This window comes from Choloepus didactylus, chromosome 3 (assembly GCF_015220235.1).
Source record: "Choloepus didactylus isolate mChoDid1 chromosome 3, mChoDid1.pri, whole genome shotgun sequence".
Lineage (NCBI taxonomy): Eukaryota > Metazoa > Chordata > Mammalia > Pilosa > Megalonychidae > Choloepus > Choloepus didactylus.
The window spans coordinates 53,753,955-53,771,400 of record NC_051309.1 but is presented as its reverse complement, the minus strand read 5'-3'; the positions used below and the strand labels follow the sequence as shown (position 1 = coordinate 53,771,400).

At 40.4% G+C, this 17,446-nt stretch overlaps 1 protein-coding gene across 3 annotated transcripts in view; it reads right to left on the bottom strand.

Moving 5' to 3' along the window:
• SPATA18 (spermatogenesis associated 18) overlaps positions 1 to 17,446 on the bottom strand; it is a 67,941-nt gene that overhangs the window by 10,537 nt on the left and 39,958 nt on the right. For all 3 annotated transcript variants that reach the window (XR_005215858.1, XM_037829789.1, XM_037829790.1), the window contains 4 exons: positions 7,528 to 7,713; positions 5,048 to 5,294; positions 3,396 to 3,554; positions 2,346 to 2,521 (listed from right to left, as the gene is read on the bottom strand). Coding sequence is in view for 2 of the 3 variants with exons in the window: in XM_037829789.1 (XP_037685717.1) it covers positions 2,346 to 2,521; positions 3,396 to 3,554; positions 5,048 to 5,294; positions 7,528 to 7,713 (768 nt within the window). In the remaining variant the exon portion in view is untranslated. The remainder of the gene's footprint in view (positions 1 to 2,345; positions 2,522 to 3,395; positions 3,555 to 5,047; positions 5,295 to 7,527; positions 7,714 to 17,446) is intronic.

The window sequence follows — 17,446 nt, the reverse complement described above, 5'->3', positions numbered from 1 at the left end:
CACTTCGTATGAAAAAAATAAAAAATTTAAAAAAAAACAAGAGGCCATGAGGCCAGAGGCAGGAAGATTTGAGTAACTTCCTTCAAATGTTTTCAAAGGCTGCCAGGGTGAAAGAGTGATTAAATTATTCTATGAAGTCCTAGAAGTGGAACCCATTCCAATCATTAAGGATTTCAATTTCAATTCCACTTCCATCTAGGATTAAAGGCCATAGAATGCCCAAGAGGCAGCACATTCCCTCTGTAAAGGCACTGTGTTGGTTTGAATCTGTTATGTACCTGATAAAAGACTATGTTCTTTTAATCCATTCTTGTGGGGGCAGACCTATTGTGGATGGGATCTTTTGATTAGGTTGTTTCCATGGAGATGTGACTCACCCAACTGTGGGTGGGACCTTTTGATTAGATTATTTCATGGAAATATGACCACACCCATTCAAGGTGGATCTTAATCATCTTATACTGGCATCCTCTATGAGAGGAAAAAAGGCAAAGACATTTTGAAGAAAGCTCAAGACACTTAGAGAGAAAAGATCCAGAGACATTTTGGAGACAGCCATTGAAACCAGAATCAGGAGAGAAGCTAAGAGATGAAATCCAGAGTTTGCCCTGAAGAAGCTAAGAGAGGAACCCCAGATGCTTAGAGAGTAATGCCCAGGGAGAAACAAGCAAGGATGCACAGGAGCTGAGAGAGAGGGGCTAAGACAGAAGCCCAGAGACACTCTGGAGAAAGCAATGGAAACCAGAAGCTAACCCCAGGAGAGGCCCAGCAGACTGGCCATGTGCCTTCCCAAGCGACAGAGGAACCCCAGATGCCATCAGCCTTTCTTCACTGAATCCTCTTGTTGATGCCTTAGTTTGGACACGTTTATGGCCTTGGAACTGTAAATTTGCAACCTAATAAATCCCCAGCGAAAAAGCCAATCCCTTTCTGGTATATTGCATTTCAGCAGCTTTAGCAAACTGGAACAGGCATAAAAGCAAGAGCTAATGCTGGCCACCTGCAAGAGGTCTCCCTCCCTTAGTCCCTTCCTGCTGTGAAATGTGCAGATTTCATAACACTAAAATGGGTGACTGTTTCTGAGTTGGTACTTTGAAAACTCTAAAACAGAAAGGAATAAAGGAAGAGAGATGAAAATAATATATTCTATAAGGGAATAAAAAAGACCTAATTACAGTGTAATGTTCTAATACTCAGCTCTTCCATGAATGGATGCCTGTTGGGAGCAGTGATCTGAAAGAAACTAGAAACAGGGCAATGACAAGAAAATAGGACCTGCTAAAAGGTATCTGGAAACACCATCATTGCTGTGATTTGCATATGTGAAATAAATGTGTATGGTCTCCATCATCAACAAGCTTTTTCGGGGATATTGGGTCATCACCAACCTATAACTCTATGGTCTGAGCAAAGACTCAGAGCTACCATTTCCTGAGCACTCACTACATGCCAGATGGCATTCTAAAAGTGCTTTATCTGAATTATCTCACCTAATCTTCTACAACCCTAGGAAGTAGGCACTGTCATTTTCCCCAAATGACAGAGAAGAAACTAAGACAAAGAAAAATTAAGCAACATGCCCAAGATTATACAGCCAATTGGTGATGGGGCTGGGAATTTGAACTTAAGCAGCTTGATGACAGAATAGTTCTTAACCAGCAGCTGTAATCTCCAGATATAGTGCAAGATATCTCATGAAATTCTCAAAAAAATTTTAAATTAATTTCATGTCCTCTAATTTAAAAGGGAAATATTCACCAAGTAACACTTGATAGAAACCAATGGTCCTAGACAAGAGAGTCTAGAGCAGTAGGTTCTCATAATTAGTGTGTATAAGGAACACTTGGGTGCTTGTTAAATTGCAGATTCCTGAGCCCACCCTAGACCCACTGCATAAAATGTCATGGTGTATGGTCTAGGCATCTGCACTTTTAAAGAGCACCCTGAGTAATCCTGAAGCAAGTGATCCACTTACCATTCACTTGAAGAAACCCAGCCTGGATGATGCAATAAAAGCAATAAAAAGTAATATGCACTTGCATTTATATGGCACCTTTCTTTTAAAATGTTTCAGACAGGCTCCAGGTACTCATTTGTCCTCCCCAAAGACTATTATGTCCAATGGAGATCAGAACATCACCTCTAAATCACATTGACCGAGAAGGAAAGTGACCATGGGAGAGGACCCTGCCCTGTTACATGGAAAAGTATATGGCAGCGTCTGGAAATTGGGTAGTGTCTGTTGATTTCTCCACCCAGAGGTTTTTAGCCATCTGTTCCCAGGGAACAGAGACAAGACAACTTATTTGTAAGGAATCCTTAGCTTCTGCTCCTATGTCTCTTACTTGGAATCATTAAAAATTTCTCCATCAGCCCCAAATGCAATATCTAGGGGTGGTTCTAAGGTCTGCATAGCAAAGGCAATGCAACATATCTCCTGAATGAAGTCATTAAGGAGGCAAAAATCAACTTCGGGAGGGAACGAAATCTTGGGGTTGACATTCATGGCTCGGATCACATCCTGAAAAACAAAAAGATGGCATCGCTTTGTTACCAACTTGTGACAAGAAACTTGGACTTACTAAGGGCATAGTCACTGATTGGAGGTGGGAAAAGGGCATGGGAGTGAAAACTTGTTAAACCAGAAAAGAAGTGCATGTGCTAAAAAGAGAAAGACTTTATCACTCATTTATAGGGAAGGCAGAAAGATGACAGAAAGTACAAATGATATACTAATGGCCAAAAGAGCTCCCCACCCCCACCCCGCAAATAAAAAGGAAAAAACCTTCAGGGCTCTTACTATTATTTCCCCTTTTTTTCCTGTCTTCCAGGCAAGTATACAACGTGCCAACACAGAACACTGACATGTTCATAATCAATAACAACAATTATAATAGCTTGCTTTTACTGAGGGTTTCCTATCTATCAACTCTTGTGCTAAGCAAATTACCTCTCTTCTTTCATTTAATCCTCTTAATAATTCTATGGGTGATGACCATTGTTGCTCCCATTTAAACATAAGGAAACTAAAGCATAGAGAGATTAAGTAAATGTGCAAGGCCATACAGCTAGTAAGTGGTAGAGCCAGGCTGCAAATCCACCCTTAATTCCCAAAGCCCTTGTTCTTAAGCACTATAATATTCTATCTTCCTATTTTAAAGGCCTGTCTAAGGAATAACACAGCTATAAGGCTGAGAACTTTTTTTCCCATAAAATTTCTAAGAAAGAACCAGCCAGTAATGACTGTTGCCGCCAAGTAAATTGGATGCTGTTCACTTCTGCTTTTCATTACGTACAAATGACACTAAACACTGGATGGATTTCTGAGTTATTAGGATCCATTGTAAGCATCATTATCAGCAAAGCGGTCCCCTTATGAGGACTCCAACACTTACGTTAACACTGCTTTGGGCATCGTATAGATCAAGATGACAAACAATATAGTCAGAGACGGTATCCTCAAAGTTATCAGACCCCGCGAAAGATGGTGTCAACGATTTCCTCACACGGATCTTGAAGTGTCTGAATGCCATTTTAGCTACATGGAATGCCTCCTACACATAAAAATGCAGCAAGTTTATTTGGCAGGAAAAGACAGGTAAAAGGGTCCAAAGCAAAGAATTAGAAAGAACGCCCACCAGAAATACAACATATTTTTGGTCTTCTGATAACTAAATGCAGTTTGCCAAAGGTATTTTTAATCTGGGAGAAAGTATATACTAAATTTTGAAAAGTACCTGAATACATGTGTGACTATGCATGTTCACTAATTTCAAGACAGTTAACCATTATTCTGGTAATCCTGAGTGTAGGAAGCCAGATAGTACAGGGGCTCAAGGGAATAAATTATCTGTGGTTACATAAATGCTTGAAAAGTGCTACATTTATGCTATGAACCCACACCAATACCATATTGTTGGTGAAGAAATAAGAGAAAACTATCAATTTAGTATTTTTAGTTTACATAAACACATATCAAGAGTCCAGCATGTTGTCTGGAATTTGTTAATTCAACACATATTTATTGAATGCCTGTGATGTGGTAGGCGCTGGGAAAGCTATTTATGCAAGAAAGACAGCTTCCACCCTTACAGAGCTTTAACTGACTCTTAACAAGTGGTTCTGAATTACATAAATCAGGAGTCAGCAAACTTTTTCTGTAGCCCGAGAGTAAACAGTGCGGGCTTTGCAGGCCACATACAGTCTCCATTACATATTCTTTTTTGTTGTTGTTTGTTCTTACCAACTCTTTAAAAATGTAAAACTATTCTTACATTCTTAGCATTCAGGTGGTAGAAAAACAGGCCAGGGCCCAGGCAGTAGTTTGCAGACCCTTGATATAAGATAAAGTTCATGAACAACAGCAAGCAGTAGATTTTGATAATTCTGTGCTAATACTATTTTTTAAAATACTTATTCTCATTAGGGAGTCTTTGTATCTCAATATGGTACACATAGAACAAACGTATTTGCTCTGAAATTTAAGGACTATATACCTGCATTTTTTTTTTTTAATTTGCCAAACTAAACTAGAAGATACCTTAGCAGTCTTAGTAACTGCCATTAATTAAATAAACAGAAGAGTTAACACAATTACAATCTTCTGATTTTCCTGAGAACTGATAGAAACCAACCAAATGGTGGGCATAAACAATAATATATCCACTGGGTGAGCATGTGCCCACACTGGACAGAAGATAGCATGCAAATCCACTTAGTAAAGCTTACTTGAGATATTCCTATATTTATGGATATTTCTTCAACAAATGTCTAGTCAATATAAGTATTAAGATATATAAATAGTTATTTTTGTGAAAATACCCCAAATATTCCTAATGACAGGAAGGGAGGGAGGGGGGACGGCGGAGGGTGGGGGGAGAGTGACAGATGTGGGGGGGAGATGTAGGACACACCCCACCCCCCACCCCCGCCTTCAGTTATGAGGATCTACCAGTCTTTCCCGGCCGTACCGTTCCTTTGACTGAACCGCTGTCTCCCCGCAGCCCACAGGACCTCAGAGGTCCCGGCCGCCCCCCGCGCCACCTACCACTGTGGCGATGTAGATGATTCGCTGCACGGTCTCGGCTTTGTCGATGCAGCGCCGCAGCAGGCACTGCGCGTCCAGACGGGCCTGGGAATAGGCGTCGCTGAACCTGGACAGGAGGGCGGCCTTGCGCGCGACGCTGGACAGTTTGGAGCGATTGGGGGATGGAGACCTGACCTTCGCAATTGCGGTGCAGGGGCTGGCAGACCGGCTTCGTGGGGCAGGGCTAGGTGACGGGCTCCTGGCGGACCTGACGGTAAGCAAGAATCGGCCAGGGAAACGCTTTGGTGAGCTCTGTTGTGGCTGGTTCTTCTCACCACCTACATTTCACATGATCCGCAGGAGCCAAGAGCCCCTAAAGACAGTGTAAGCAGCTGCCTCTGGGGTCTGCCCAAGGCCTGTGAAAAGGCACTGCAACTCCTGAGGCTTCAAACACCACCACAGGAAGCAATGCCCTATTTTTGCATAATGAGTTGGAATTCATAAAGCACAGCCATAAATTCAGCATCTGAATTCATCCTTTAATCAACCCTGTGAGGCCAGGCTTGACTGTTAGCTATTTTACAGATGAGGAACTTGGAGCTCAGAAAAGTTAAAAGGTCTGTCCTTAGAGTAGCACAGCTAGCAAGAGCCAGTTAGAGAAGCCAGAATTTCTGGATGTCTTACCCTAACAGCCTCATAAGAGAGCTAACACATCATACAAGCCTCATGGTATAAAATGGAATGAACATTTCAATATGAACAGGTTAGGGTGGTCGCTGCCTAGACATCCCTGAAGATCGGGAAAGTGATTAAACTAGAGGGAAGGGGTAGCAACAGATAAGACGGAATTTAACAAAGGATTATGAATACTGAATTTTTACATAATTTTCTTTTTCTTAGTTGCTGGAGTATAGGATAGCTGGAAGGAAAGAACTGAAAGGGTGGAACTGTAATACATAGCCTCCTTTGAAATTTGTTCTATAGCTACTTGTTAAATTGTAATTTGAAAGCTATATACCTTTTTGTATATATGTTATATTTTACAGTAAGGAAATAACTGAATCTATGGTACTATAACTCCTAACAACTTTGGAAATTTCCTATATTTCTACTTGCTAAATCATACTTTGAAAGATATTACCTGAAAAATACTACCTTTTTGTAAATATGTTATAGTTCCACAATAAGGAAATAACTGAGACTGTGGAACTATAATCTATAATATTCTTTGAAATTTGCTAACTGCTTGTTAAATTGCACTTGGAAAGTTATCACCTCTATGTATATAAGCTATATTCCACAATAAAAAAATGTAATAAAAAAATGGAATGAACACTGATAGAACAATGAAAGAGAAGATCTGTGTTCCCATCCCAGCTTCACCATGAGCTCTGCAGTCATTCTCCTCTCTCACCTACATGATTTTTGTCCTATCTTGGGGACTCGGGGGACCAGGGGTCGGGGGAGATTGGGCAGACCAGGTGAACTAATCCATGTAGAAGTACTTGGTTAATTGTAAAACACTATCATGAAAAGTCTGTTGCTACCAAGTACAAAGTAAATGATCAAACTAGCTAGCCCAAAAGAAATAGGCCCCCACAAAAAGACTTTCTGTAGAAGAAACTATGAGACAAAAATAGATCTCACTGAATGCACCCAGTGGGTAAACTGATAAGCAGAACTCTGGGTGGGGGCACTAATTTGTAGCATTGAATTAGCTCTTGGGAGCCAGTGCCAGCTGGCAGCAGTACAACACTGAGTGATTCCCAAAAATATAAGACCAAAGTGACATTTATGGGAATAGGGACTGGGGGTGGGGGGGAGGAGTGGCTTTGATGGCCTGAATCAGGGTACATTGGGTGTGGAGGTGGTGGGCATGGGGTGGGAGAGTTGTTAGAAAGAACAGGGGAAATGAAGGGATGCCAAATAGAGACATCCTCCTTTGTCCTCATGATATACTGCCTTAAATGTGCTGGCTGTCAGGAGAAAGGGATCTCACAAGAGCACTTATCTACATGCTCCCTCAAACAAAGTCAGACATAAGAAAGAAATACCCTGGAGTCATATGGACAGTTGGTCACCCCTGGAGAGAGCCCCTAGCTTCAGAGAAATGGACTCTCCTATTATAGTACTTTCTTTCAATATGGTACCACCACGTGCATTATTTTATATTCTGGTTTCAAGGCAAAGAGTTTTCCTTTAGCATTTCTCTCGGATTCATTTCTTTAGCTTCAATGCCAGCCCAGAATTAATTAGTGACTAAGTACAGTGGCACTCCAAGAGATGTTATCTGTCTGAAACAGCATAGTTAAAAGAGAAAACAATCCTTTTGTAACTCAAAGTGTCCCATATTGTTGTGGCTCTGGTTTAGAGTATCATTTTACTCCCAACAACTGCCGCTGCCACCGCCACCACCCCCAAGGCAGGCTTTTACCACTAACTCAACCAACTAAGGCAGCAAAAGGAGCTTAAATGAGAACATGCATAAGAGCCTGTCGGACCTTCCTTGGAGAACAGATTTTTCGGCAGACAGAACAGCTATCTCGTCCTTCAGCGTTCGGAGCTGTTTCTCATAGTCAGCCACCACTCCTGCTCCGTCACTCCGCTTCTCAGAGCTCCGCTGCTCTAATCTGGTGTGGTCTGTGCTTCTGCGGCGGGCTTCTTCCTGGGCTTGAAGAGATTTAAGCCTGAACAAGAAGGGAAGGAGGGGAGGGGAGGAAGGAAGGAGGGAGGGAGGGAGAGAAGTGAAAGGGAGGGAGGAAAAGAAAAGAAAAGAAAAGAAAAGAGAAAAGAAAAGAAAAAAGAAAAGAAAAGAAAAGAAAAGAAAAGAAAAGAAAAAAGAAAAAGGTAATAAGCAACCATTGGCAAACTTAACAACAGAGGCTATTCTACTTAGCATGCTATTATTGAATTTTAAAACTCTGATGGAAATAACATAATGAGAAAACACAGCTAGCAAACAGCAGACTTTCCAGGGGTCAGAGTACCACTCCATGTCTGTGGCTTGCATGGTAAAAGGCTCCTGCAGAAAGGATAGTCACACAGATACTCGAGCAAAGGCCAAGTGGGTTTAGTCATACTATTCTGTATTGGACTGATCTCAACTGCAAAAACTGAAAGCACTGACCTCCAAAATCTAGTCCAAAAGCTGGTCTAAGTTATAATCTGCTACCCTCACTATCTCTTTGATCTGAACAGATGGAATATGGGAAAAACTACAATGGAAATTTAATAATATCCACAAGACTAAATGGAAGTGTGGATCCATGAAAATAATGTAACACAGAAATAAACAAACTCTTCAGAAATAAAAAAATTGGCATCCTCATTAAGACACAAAAAGGCACAGCCACCATAAAATAAGAGCAAAAGGCCATAAGAGGACAATATGCTGTAATGAAAATAACAGCATAAGATAAAAAGGTGAAGTCGAGAAACTGCGCTTGAAACTAGTGGGAGAGACATTCAGCAGGTGCAGCGAGCGTGACAGGCAGGAGACTCTCCTCCAGTGCTCAGCCACCCCATCCTCAGTGTCTAGGACACTGAGACTCCCAGGCCAGGCTGGAGAGGACAGTCAGCCTGGCTTCTGGACCCGGCCGCGACCCCTTTAAGACTGCCCAGCGGATGCGAGGTGGGGCAAGATGCCGGAGTGGTGAAGTATAGGTTTTAGTTACTCCTCCAGGGCAGTAGGTAGAAAGCCAGGAACTGTATGGACTGGATACCACAGAGCAATTTGCCTTTGGGCATACTTCATACAACATGAATGCATGGAACAGCTGAGATCAGCGAAATCTGTGAGTTTTCGCAGCCAGGGGACCCATGCCCCTCACTGCCAGGCTCAGTCCTGTGGGAGGAGGGGCCGTCAGTGCTGGGAATGAGGAGGGAGAACTACAGTTGCAGCTCTGATTGAAAACTCAGACTGCTGATCAAAAACTCCAAACATAGATAGACTGAGACCAGACACCGGAGAATCTGGGAGCAGTCAGCCCAGTGGAGAGGAGATACGGCTAGCAAAAACAGCAAAAAAAACCCAAAAGTTTAAACAGACACTTCTTGGAGCTCTGGTGAACATAATACGGAGAAGGGCAGGGCTCAAACAGAATCAGGCGCATATGCAAATCCAGAGGGCAAGGACCCTTGTCTGAAGAGCCCCTTTCTCTGCTTTCTGGATTGTTCCTTAATGGCCCTAAATTCCTTGTCTCTTAGCATTTCAATAGCCCATTAGATCTGCAAGGAGGGCCCTTCTTATTCTTTTTCTTTTTTTTTTTTTATCTTTTTCTCTTTTTCTAAAACAATTGATCTAAGAAGTCCATTACAAAAAACCTCAAAGACGTGAAATTTGGGCCCAGGCAAGAGCAGAGCTAAGATAGCTCGAGGGACAAAGCAGTAAGTCTAGTGGCTGAGAAAATTTGCTAAACACCATAACTTCCTAAGAAAAGGGGGGCGTTCCCTTACAGCCATCTTCCCGGTGGGCTGGGAATGCTCCTGCCCAGCGCCAACACCACAACCCAGAGCTGCCACAAACAGTGTGACGAAAAGTGTTTCCAACAACACGCACACACACCACAATGTTTGGTCTGGATGATAGCCTTTCACGCACCCGCAGCTGAATGTCCTGGAGCTGGGAAGGTGGAGTTGTGTGAAAAGGGGGAAATTAACATGCCCCATTCAGCCATCCTTTCAGCAGGCTGGGAATGCCCCTACACGGCCCTCTGGCCCAGAACTTCCCTTTGGGGATGGTGCTCACCTGTGACATAGCACAATCATCCCTCAGCAGAGGTCCTGGGAGGGCACTGCTTAAAAGAAAGACCCATTTGCAAGTCCCAGGGACCATAGGCCAATACCAAGGACTTGTAGGTCAGTGGCAGAGACAAACTGTGGCGAGACTGAACTGAAAGATTACACTCTTGCAACAGTTTTAAATCTCCAGGAACACCTGGGAGATTTGATTATTAAAGCCACCCTCCCTCCCTAACCACTCAGACACATGCCCCACATTCAGGGCACGCAGCACAAACTACATATGCAAATTTGATGCACCAATTGGACCCCCACAAGACTCAGACACCCACTCACCACAAAGACAAAATTGGGAGAACTGGCTTGAGGGGAATAGGTGCTGATTAGTTAGAGAAAGTGTACTCCAGCAAGCTGTAGATATGACAAATTAGAGATAAGTGGTTGAATCAGTCTACATATCCAAAAAGAACCCTATCAAGTTAAGCTAATTCCAAGAGGCCAAAAACAACAGAAAACTTTAAAGCATATGAAAAAACCGATGATATGGATAACCCAAACCCAAAGACCCAAATCAAAAGATCAGAGGAGATACAGTACTTGGAGCAATTAATCAAAGAACTAAAGGCAAACAAAGAGCATGGCACAGGATGTAAAGTACATGAAGAAGACCCTAGAAGAACATAAAGAAGACATTGCAAGAGTAAATAAAAAAATAGATGATCTTATGGAAATAAAAGAAACTGTCAATCAAATTAAACAGATTCTGGATACTCATAGTACAAGACTAGAGGAAGCTGAACAGCGAATCAGCGACCTTGAGGATGACAGAATGGAAAATGAAAGAAGAAAAGAAAGAATGGGGAAAAAATTGAAAAAATCGAAATGGACCTCAGGGATATGATAGATAAAATAAAACATCCAAATACAAGACTCATTGATGTTCCAGAAGGGGAAGAGAAGGGTAAAGGTCTAGGAAGAGTATTCAAAGAAATTGTTGAGGAAAACTTCCCAAACCTTCTAAACAACATATATACACAAATCATAAATGCCCAGCAAATTCCAAATAGAGTAAATCGAAATAAACCCACTCTGAGACATATTCTGATCACATTGTCAAATGCTGAAGAGAAGGAGCATGTTCTGAAAGCAGCAAGAGAAAAGCAGTTTACCACTTACACAGGAAACAGCATAAGACTAAGTAGTGACTACTCAGTGGCCACCATGGAGGCAAGAAGGCAGTGGCATGACATATTTAAAATTCTGAGAGAGAAAAATTGCCAACCAAGAATTCTTGATCCCAAAAAGCATACCTTCAATTTCAGGGAGAGCATAATTTTTCACGGACAAACAAATGCTGAGATAATTTGCTAACAAGAGAGCTGCCCTACTTGAGATACTAAAGGGAGCCCTACCAACATAGAAACAAAGGAGAGAGAGAGATGGAGAAAGGCTCAGTAATAAAGAGATTCAGTATGGGTACATTAAAGGACATTGAGGGAGAGAGGGAAAAAATATATCTGAAAAACATAAAACAAAGGATAGGATGACTGATTCAAGAAATGCCTTCACAGTAATAACATTGAATGTAAATGGAGTAAACTCCCCAATTAAAAAATATAGATTGGCATAATGGATCAGAAAATATGAACCATCAATATGTTGCATGCAAGAGACTCACCTTAGACATAGAGACACAAAGAAATTGAAAATGAAAGGCTGGAAAAAAATATTTCCTGCAAGCTACAGCCAACAGAAAGCAGGAATAGCAATATTAGTCTCAGATAAAATAGATTTTAAATGCAAGGATTTTATGAGAGACAAACAAGGCTACTACATACTAATAAAAGGGGCAATTCAACAAAAAGAAATAACAATCATAAATGTTTATGCACCCAATCAAGGTACTACCAAATACATGAGACAAACACTGGCAAAACTAAAGGAAGCAATTGATGTTTCCACAATAATTGTGGGAGATTTCAACATGTCACTCTCTCCTGTAGATAGATCAACCAGACAGAAGATCAATAAGGAAATTGAAAACCTAAACAATCTGATAAATGAATTGGATTTAACAGACATATATAGAACATTACATCACAAATCACCAGGATACACATTCTTCTCTAGTGCTCACAGAACTTTTTCCAGAATAGACCATATGCTGGGATATAAAACAAGCCTCAATAAATTTTAAAAAATTGAAATTATTCAAAGCATATTCTCTTAACAAAGTGGAATACAATTAGAAGTCAATAATCATCAGAGACTTAGAAAATTCACAAATACCTGGAGGTTAAACAACACACTCTTAAACAATAAATGGATTAAAGAAAAAATAGCAAGAGAAATTGTTAAATATATAGAGACAAATGAAAATGAGAACACAACATATCAAAACCTATGGAATGCAACAAAGCAATACTGAGGGGGAAATTTAAAGCACTGAATGCATACATCAAAAAGGAAGAAAGAGCTAAAATCAAAGAACTAATGGAGCAACTGAACAAGCTAGAAATTGAACAGCAAACCAATCCTAAACCAAGTAGAAGAAAAGAAATAACAAGGATTAAAGCAGAAATAAATGACATAGAGAACAAAAAAACAATAGAGAGAATAAATAACACCAAAAGTTGATTCTTTGAGAAGATCAACAAGATTGACAAGCCCCTAGCTAGACTGACAAAATCAAAAGGAGAGAAGACCCATATAAACAAACTAATGAATGAGAAAGGTGACATTACTGTGGATCTCGAAGAAATTAAAAAAAATTATAAGAGGATACTATAAACAACTGTATGCCAACAAACTGGACAATGTAGAGGAAACGGACAATTTCCTGGAAACATATGAACAACCTAGACTGATCAGAGAAGAAATAGAAGACCTCAACCAACCAAACACAAGCAAAGAGGTCCAAACAGTCATCAAAAAACTCCCCACAAATAAATGCCCAGGGCCAGATGGCTTCACAGGGGAATTCTACCAAACCTCCAAAAAGAACTCACACCAAACTTACGTAAACTCTTTCAAAAAATCAAGAAAATGGAATATCACCTAACACATTTTATGAAGCTAGCATCAATCTTATACCAAAACCAGGCAAAGATGCTACAAAAAAGGAAAACTACAGGCCAATCTACCTAATGAATATAGATGCAAAAATTCTCAACAAAATACTTGCAAATTGAATCCAAAGACACATTAAAAAATTATACACCATGACCAAGGGGGGTTCATTCCAGGCATGCAAGGATGGCTCAACATAAGAAAATCAATCAATGTATACAACACATTAACAAATCAAAAGAGAAAAATCAAATCACCATCTCAATAGACGCTGAAAAAGCATTCAACAAAATCCAACATCGCTTTTTGATAAAAACACTTCAAAAGGTAGGAACTGAAGGAAACTTCTTTAATATGGTAAAGAGCATATATGAAAAACCCACAACCAGCATAGTACTCAATGGTGAGAGACTGAAAGCCTTCCCTTTAAGATCAGGAATCAGACAAGGATGCCCACTGTCACCACTGTTATTCAACATTGTGCTAGAAGTGCTAGCCAGGGCAATCCAGCAAGACAAAGAAATGAAAGGCATCCAAATCAGAAAGGAAGAAGTAAAAGTGTCATTATTTGCAGATGATATGATCTTATATTTGGAAAACCCTGAGAAATAAGCGATACAGCTACCAGAGCTAATAAACAAATTTAGCAAAGTAGCAGGGAACAAGATTAATGCACATAAGTCAGTAATGTTTCTAAATGCTAGAAATGAAAAAAGTGAAGAGACACTCAAGAAAAAGATACAATTTTCAATAGCCATTAAAAAATCAAGTACTTAGGAATAAACTTAACCAAAGATCTAAAAGACCTTGTGCCGGTTTGAATGTATTATGTCCCCCAGAAAAAGCCATACTCTTTGATGCAATCTTCTGGGGCAGACATAATAGGGGGGATTAAGTTGGAACATTTGGATTAGGTTGTTTGCATGGAGATGCACCCCACCCAACTGTAGATGATAACTGATGGGATATTTCCATGGAGGCGTGGGGCCTTGATCAGTGGAGCCATATAAATGAGCTGACTCAAAGAAAAGGAACTCAGTGCAGCTGTGAGTGACATTTTGAAGAGGAGCAAGCTTGCTAGAGAGGAACGTCCTGGGAGAAGCCATTTTGAAACCAGAACTTCGGAGCCGATGCCAGCCACGTGCCTTCCCAGCTAACAGAGGTTTTCCGGATGCCATTGGCCATCCTCCAGTGAAGGTACCTGATTACTGATGTGTTACCTTGGACACTTTACGGTCTTAAGACTGTAATTGTGTAGCCAAATAAACCCCCTTTTTATAAAAGCCAATCCGTCTCTGGTGTTTTGCGTTCCACAGCATTAGCAAACTAGAACAGACCTATACAGAGAAAACTACATAACTCTACTAAAAGAAATAGAAAGGGACCTTTAAAGATAGAAAAATATTCCATGTTCATGGATAGGAAGGCTAAATGTCATTAAGATGTCAATTCTACCCAAACTCATCTGCAGATTCAATGCAATCCCAATCAAAATTCCAACAACCTACTTTGCAGACTTGGAAAAGCTAGTTATCAAATTTATTTGGAAAGGAAAGATGCTTCAAATTGCTAAAAACACTCTAAAACAGAAAAACGAAGTGGGAGGACTTACATTCCCTGACTTTTAAGTCTATTATAAAGCCACAGTAGTCAAAACAGCATGGTACTGCCACAGAGATAGAAATATTGATCAATGGAATTGAATTGAGAATTCAGAGATAGACCCCCAGATCTACAGCCGACTGATCTCTGATAAGGCCCCCAAAGCCACTGAACTGGGACATAACAGTCTTTTCAACAAATGGGGCGGGGAGAATTGGATATCCATATCCAAAAGAATGAAAGAGGACCCCTACCGCAATCCCTACACAAAAATTAACTTAAAGTGGATCAAAGATCTCAATATAAAAGAAAGTACCATAAAACTCCTAGAAGAAAATGTAGGGAAACATCTTCAAGACCTTGTATTAGGCGGCCACTTCCTAGATCTTACACCCAAAGCACATGCAACAAAAGAAAAAATAGGTAAATGGGAGCTCCTCAAGCTTAGAAGTTTCTGTACCTCAAAGGAATTTGCCAAACAGGTGAAGAGGCAGCCAATTCAATAGGAAAAAATATTTTGAAACCATGTATCTGACAAAAGACTGATATCTTACGTATATAAAGATATCCTACAACTCAATGACAATAGTACAGACAGCCCAATTGTAAAATGGGCAAAAGATATGAAAAGATAGTTCTCTAAAGAGGAAATTCAAATGGCCAAGAAACACATGAAAAAATGTTCAGCTTCACTAGCTATTAGATGCAAATTAAGACCACAATGAGATACCATCTCACACCAGTTAGAATGGCTGCCATTAAACAAACAGGAAACTACAAACACTGGAGAGGATGTGGAGAAATTGGAACTCTTATTCATTGTTGGTGGGACTGTATAATGGTTCAGCCACTCTGGAAGTCAGTCTGGCAGTTCCTTAGAAAACTAGATACAGAGTACCCTTCAATCCAGCAATTGCGCTTCTCGGTATATACCCGGAAAATCTGAAAGCAGTGATGCAAACAGATATCTGCATGCCAGTGTTCATAGCAGCATTATTCACAATTGCCAAGAGATGGAAACAACCCAATGTCCTTGAACAGATGAGAGGATAAAGAAAATGTGGTATATACACATGATGGAATACTACGCGGCTGTAAGAAGGAACGATGTCATGAAACATAGGACAACATGGATGAACCTTGAAGATATAATGCTGAGTGAAATAAGCCAGGCACAAAAAGGGAGAAATTATATGCTACCACTAATGTGAACATTGTAAAATGTAAAATAAACAGTTTATGATGCATAATGTAGGGGAACTAGCAATAGAGAGCAATTAATGAAGGGGGAATGATAACACAATAAGAACAGATAAGCTATTGTGGGTAAATTTAACATTCTGGGAATGCCCAGGAAGGACTATGGTTTGTTAATTTCTGGGGGTATGGTAGGAACAAGTTCACAGAAATGTTGCTATAGTAGGTTATTTTCTTGGGGTAGAACTTGTTGGAAGTAAAGTAGTCATTTTAGGTTAGTTGTCTTTTTCTTGCTCCCTTGTTATGGTTTCTTTGAAATGTTTTTTTATTGCATTTTTTGAAATTAGAACCTAAAAAGGGTTGTCTCTATTGTGTGTAAAAGTGCCCATGAGAGTGACCTCTTGGCTCCTTTTGGAATCTGTCTGCTACTGAAGCGCATTTCGTTTCCTTTCACATCCCCCTTTTGGTCAAGAAGGTGCTCTCCATCCCATGATTAACAATTAATCATTAATTTAAAAAAAAGTTAATTAAAAATAAAAAAAATGAAAAAAATATGCAGAGCCCCTGAGGAGCTGGTGAAGAATGCAGAAGTGTTCAGCTTCCTCACCTTGATGGTTGCTGATTCGCTCACAGACATAGGGGACTGGTGGTTTGATGGGCTGAGCCCTCTACCACAGGACTTGCCCTTGGGAAGACTGTTGCTGCAAAGGAGAGGCTAGGCCTCCCTATAATTGTGCCTAAGAGCCTCCTCCCGAATGCCTCTTTGTTGCTCAGATGTGGCCCTCTCTCTCTAGCTAAGCCAACTTGGCAGGTGAAATCACTGCCCTCCCCCCTACGTGGGATCAGACACCCAGGGGAGTAAATCTCCCTGGCAACGTGGAATATGACTCCCAGGGAGGAATCTAGACCCGGCATCATGGGATGGAGAGCATCTTCTTGACCAAAAGGGGGATGTGAAAGGAAACAAAATGCACTTCAGTAGCAGACAGATTCCAAAAGGAGCCAAGAGGTCACTCTGATGGGCAGTTTTACGCACAATAGGGACAACCCTTTTTAAGTTCTAATGAATTGGAATAGCTAGCAGTAAATACCTGAAACTATCCAACTACAACCCAGAACACTTGAAGACAATTGTATAAAAATGTAGCTTATGAGGAGGGGTGACAATGTGATTGGGAAAGCCATATGGACCACACTCCTCTTTGTCTAGTGTATGGATGGATGAGTAGAAAAATGGGGGCAAAAGAAAAAAGGCACCCAGTATTCTTTTTTACTTTAATTGTTCTTTTTCACTTTAGTTTTTATTCTTATTATATTTGTGTGTGTGGTAATGAAAATGTTCAAAAATTAATTTTGGTGATGAATGCACAACTATATAATGGTACTGTGAACAATTGAACGTATGCTTTGTATGACTGCATGGTATGTGAATATATCTCAATAAAATTGATTTTTAAAAAAAAGATGAAAATGGGAAGGGGAAGATTAAAAAGGATGTAGAGAAGCTAAAAATGCAATATCAGAATGAAAATCTGCACAAGAAGTAGTGAAGAATAGAACCAGTGCTATAGGAAATAACTGAGTAATATGGACAATGAATTTGTGAAGATATGCCAAATAGGAAATAGATTAAAATCATGAGAGAGAAGAGAGAACAGAACTCCACACTAAGATTTATGGGTGTTCCTGAAGAAATTGGAACAACTGGAACATGCGTGAAAGCAATAGAAAGACATTCTCGGATTTTTTCCCCAAAAAATCACCTGCCACCTGCTTTTGTGTTTGTGTGTGTATGTATGTGTGGCAACAGTC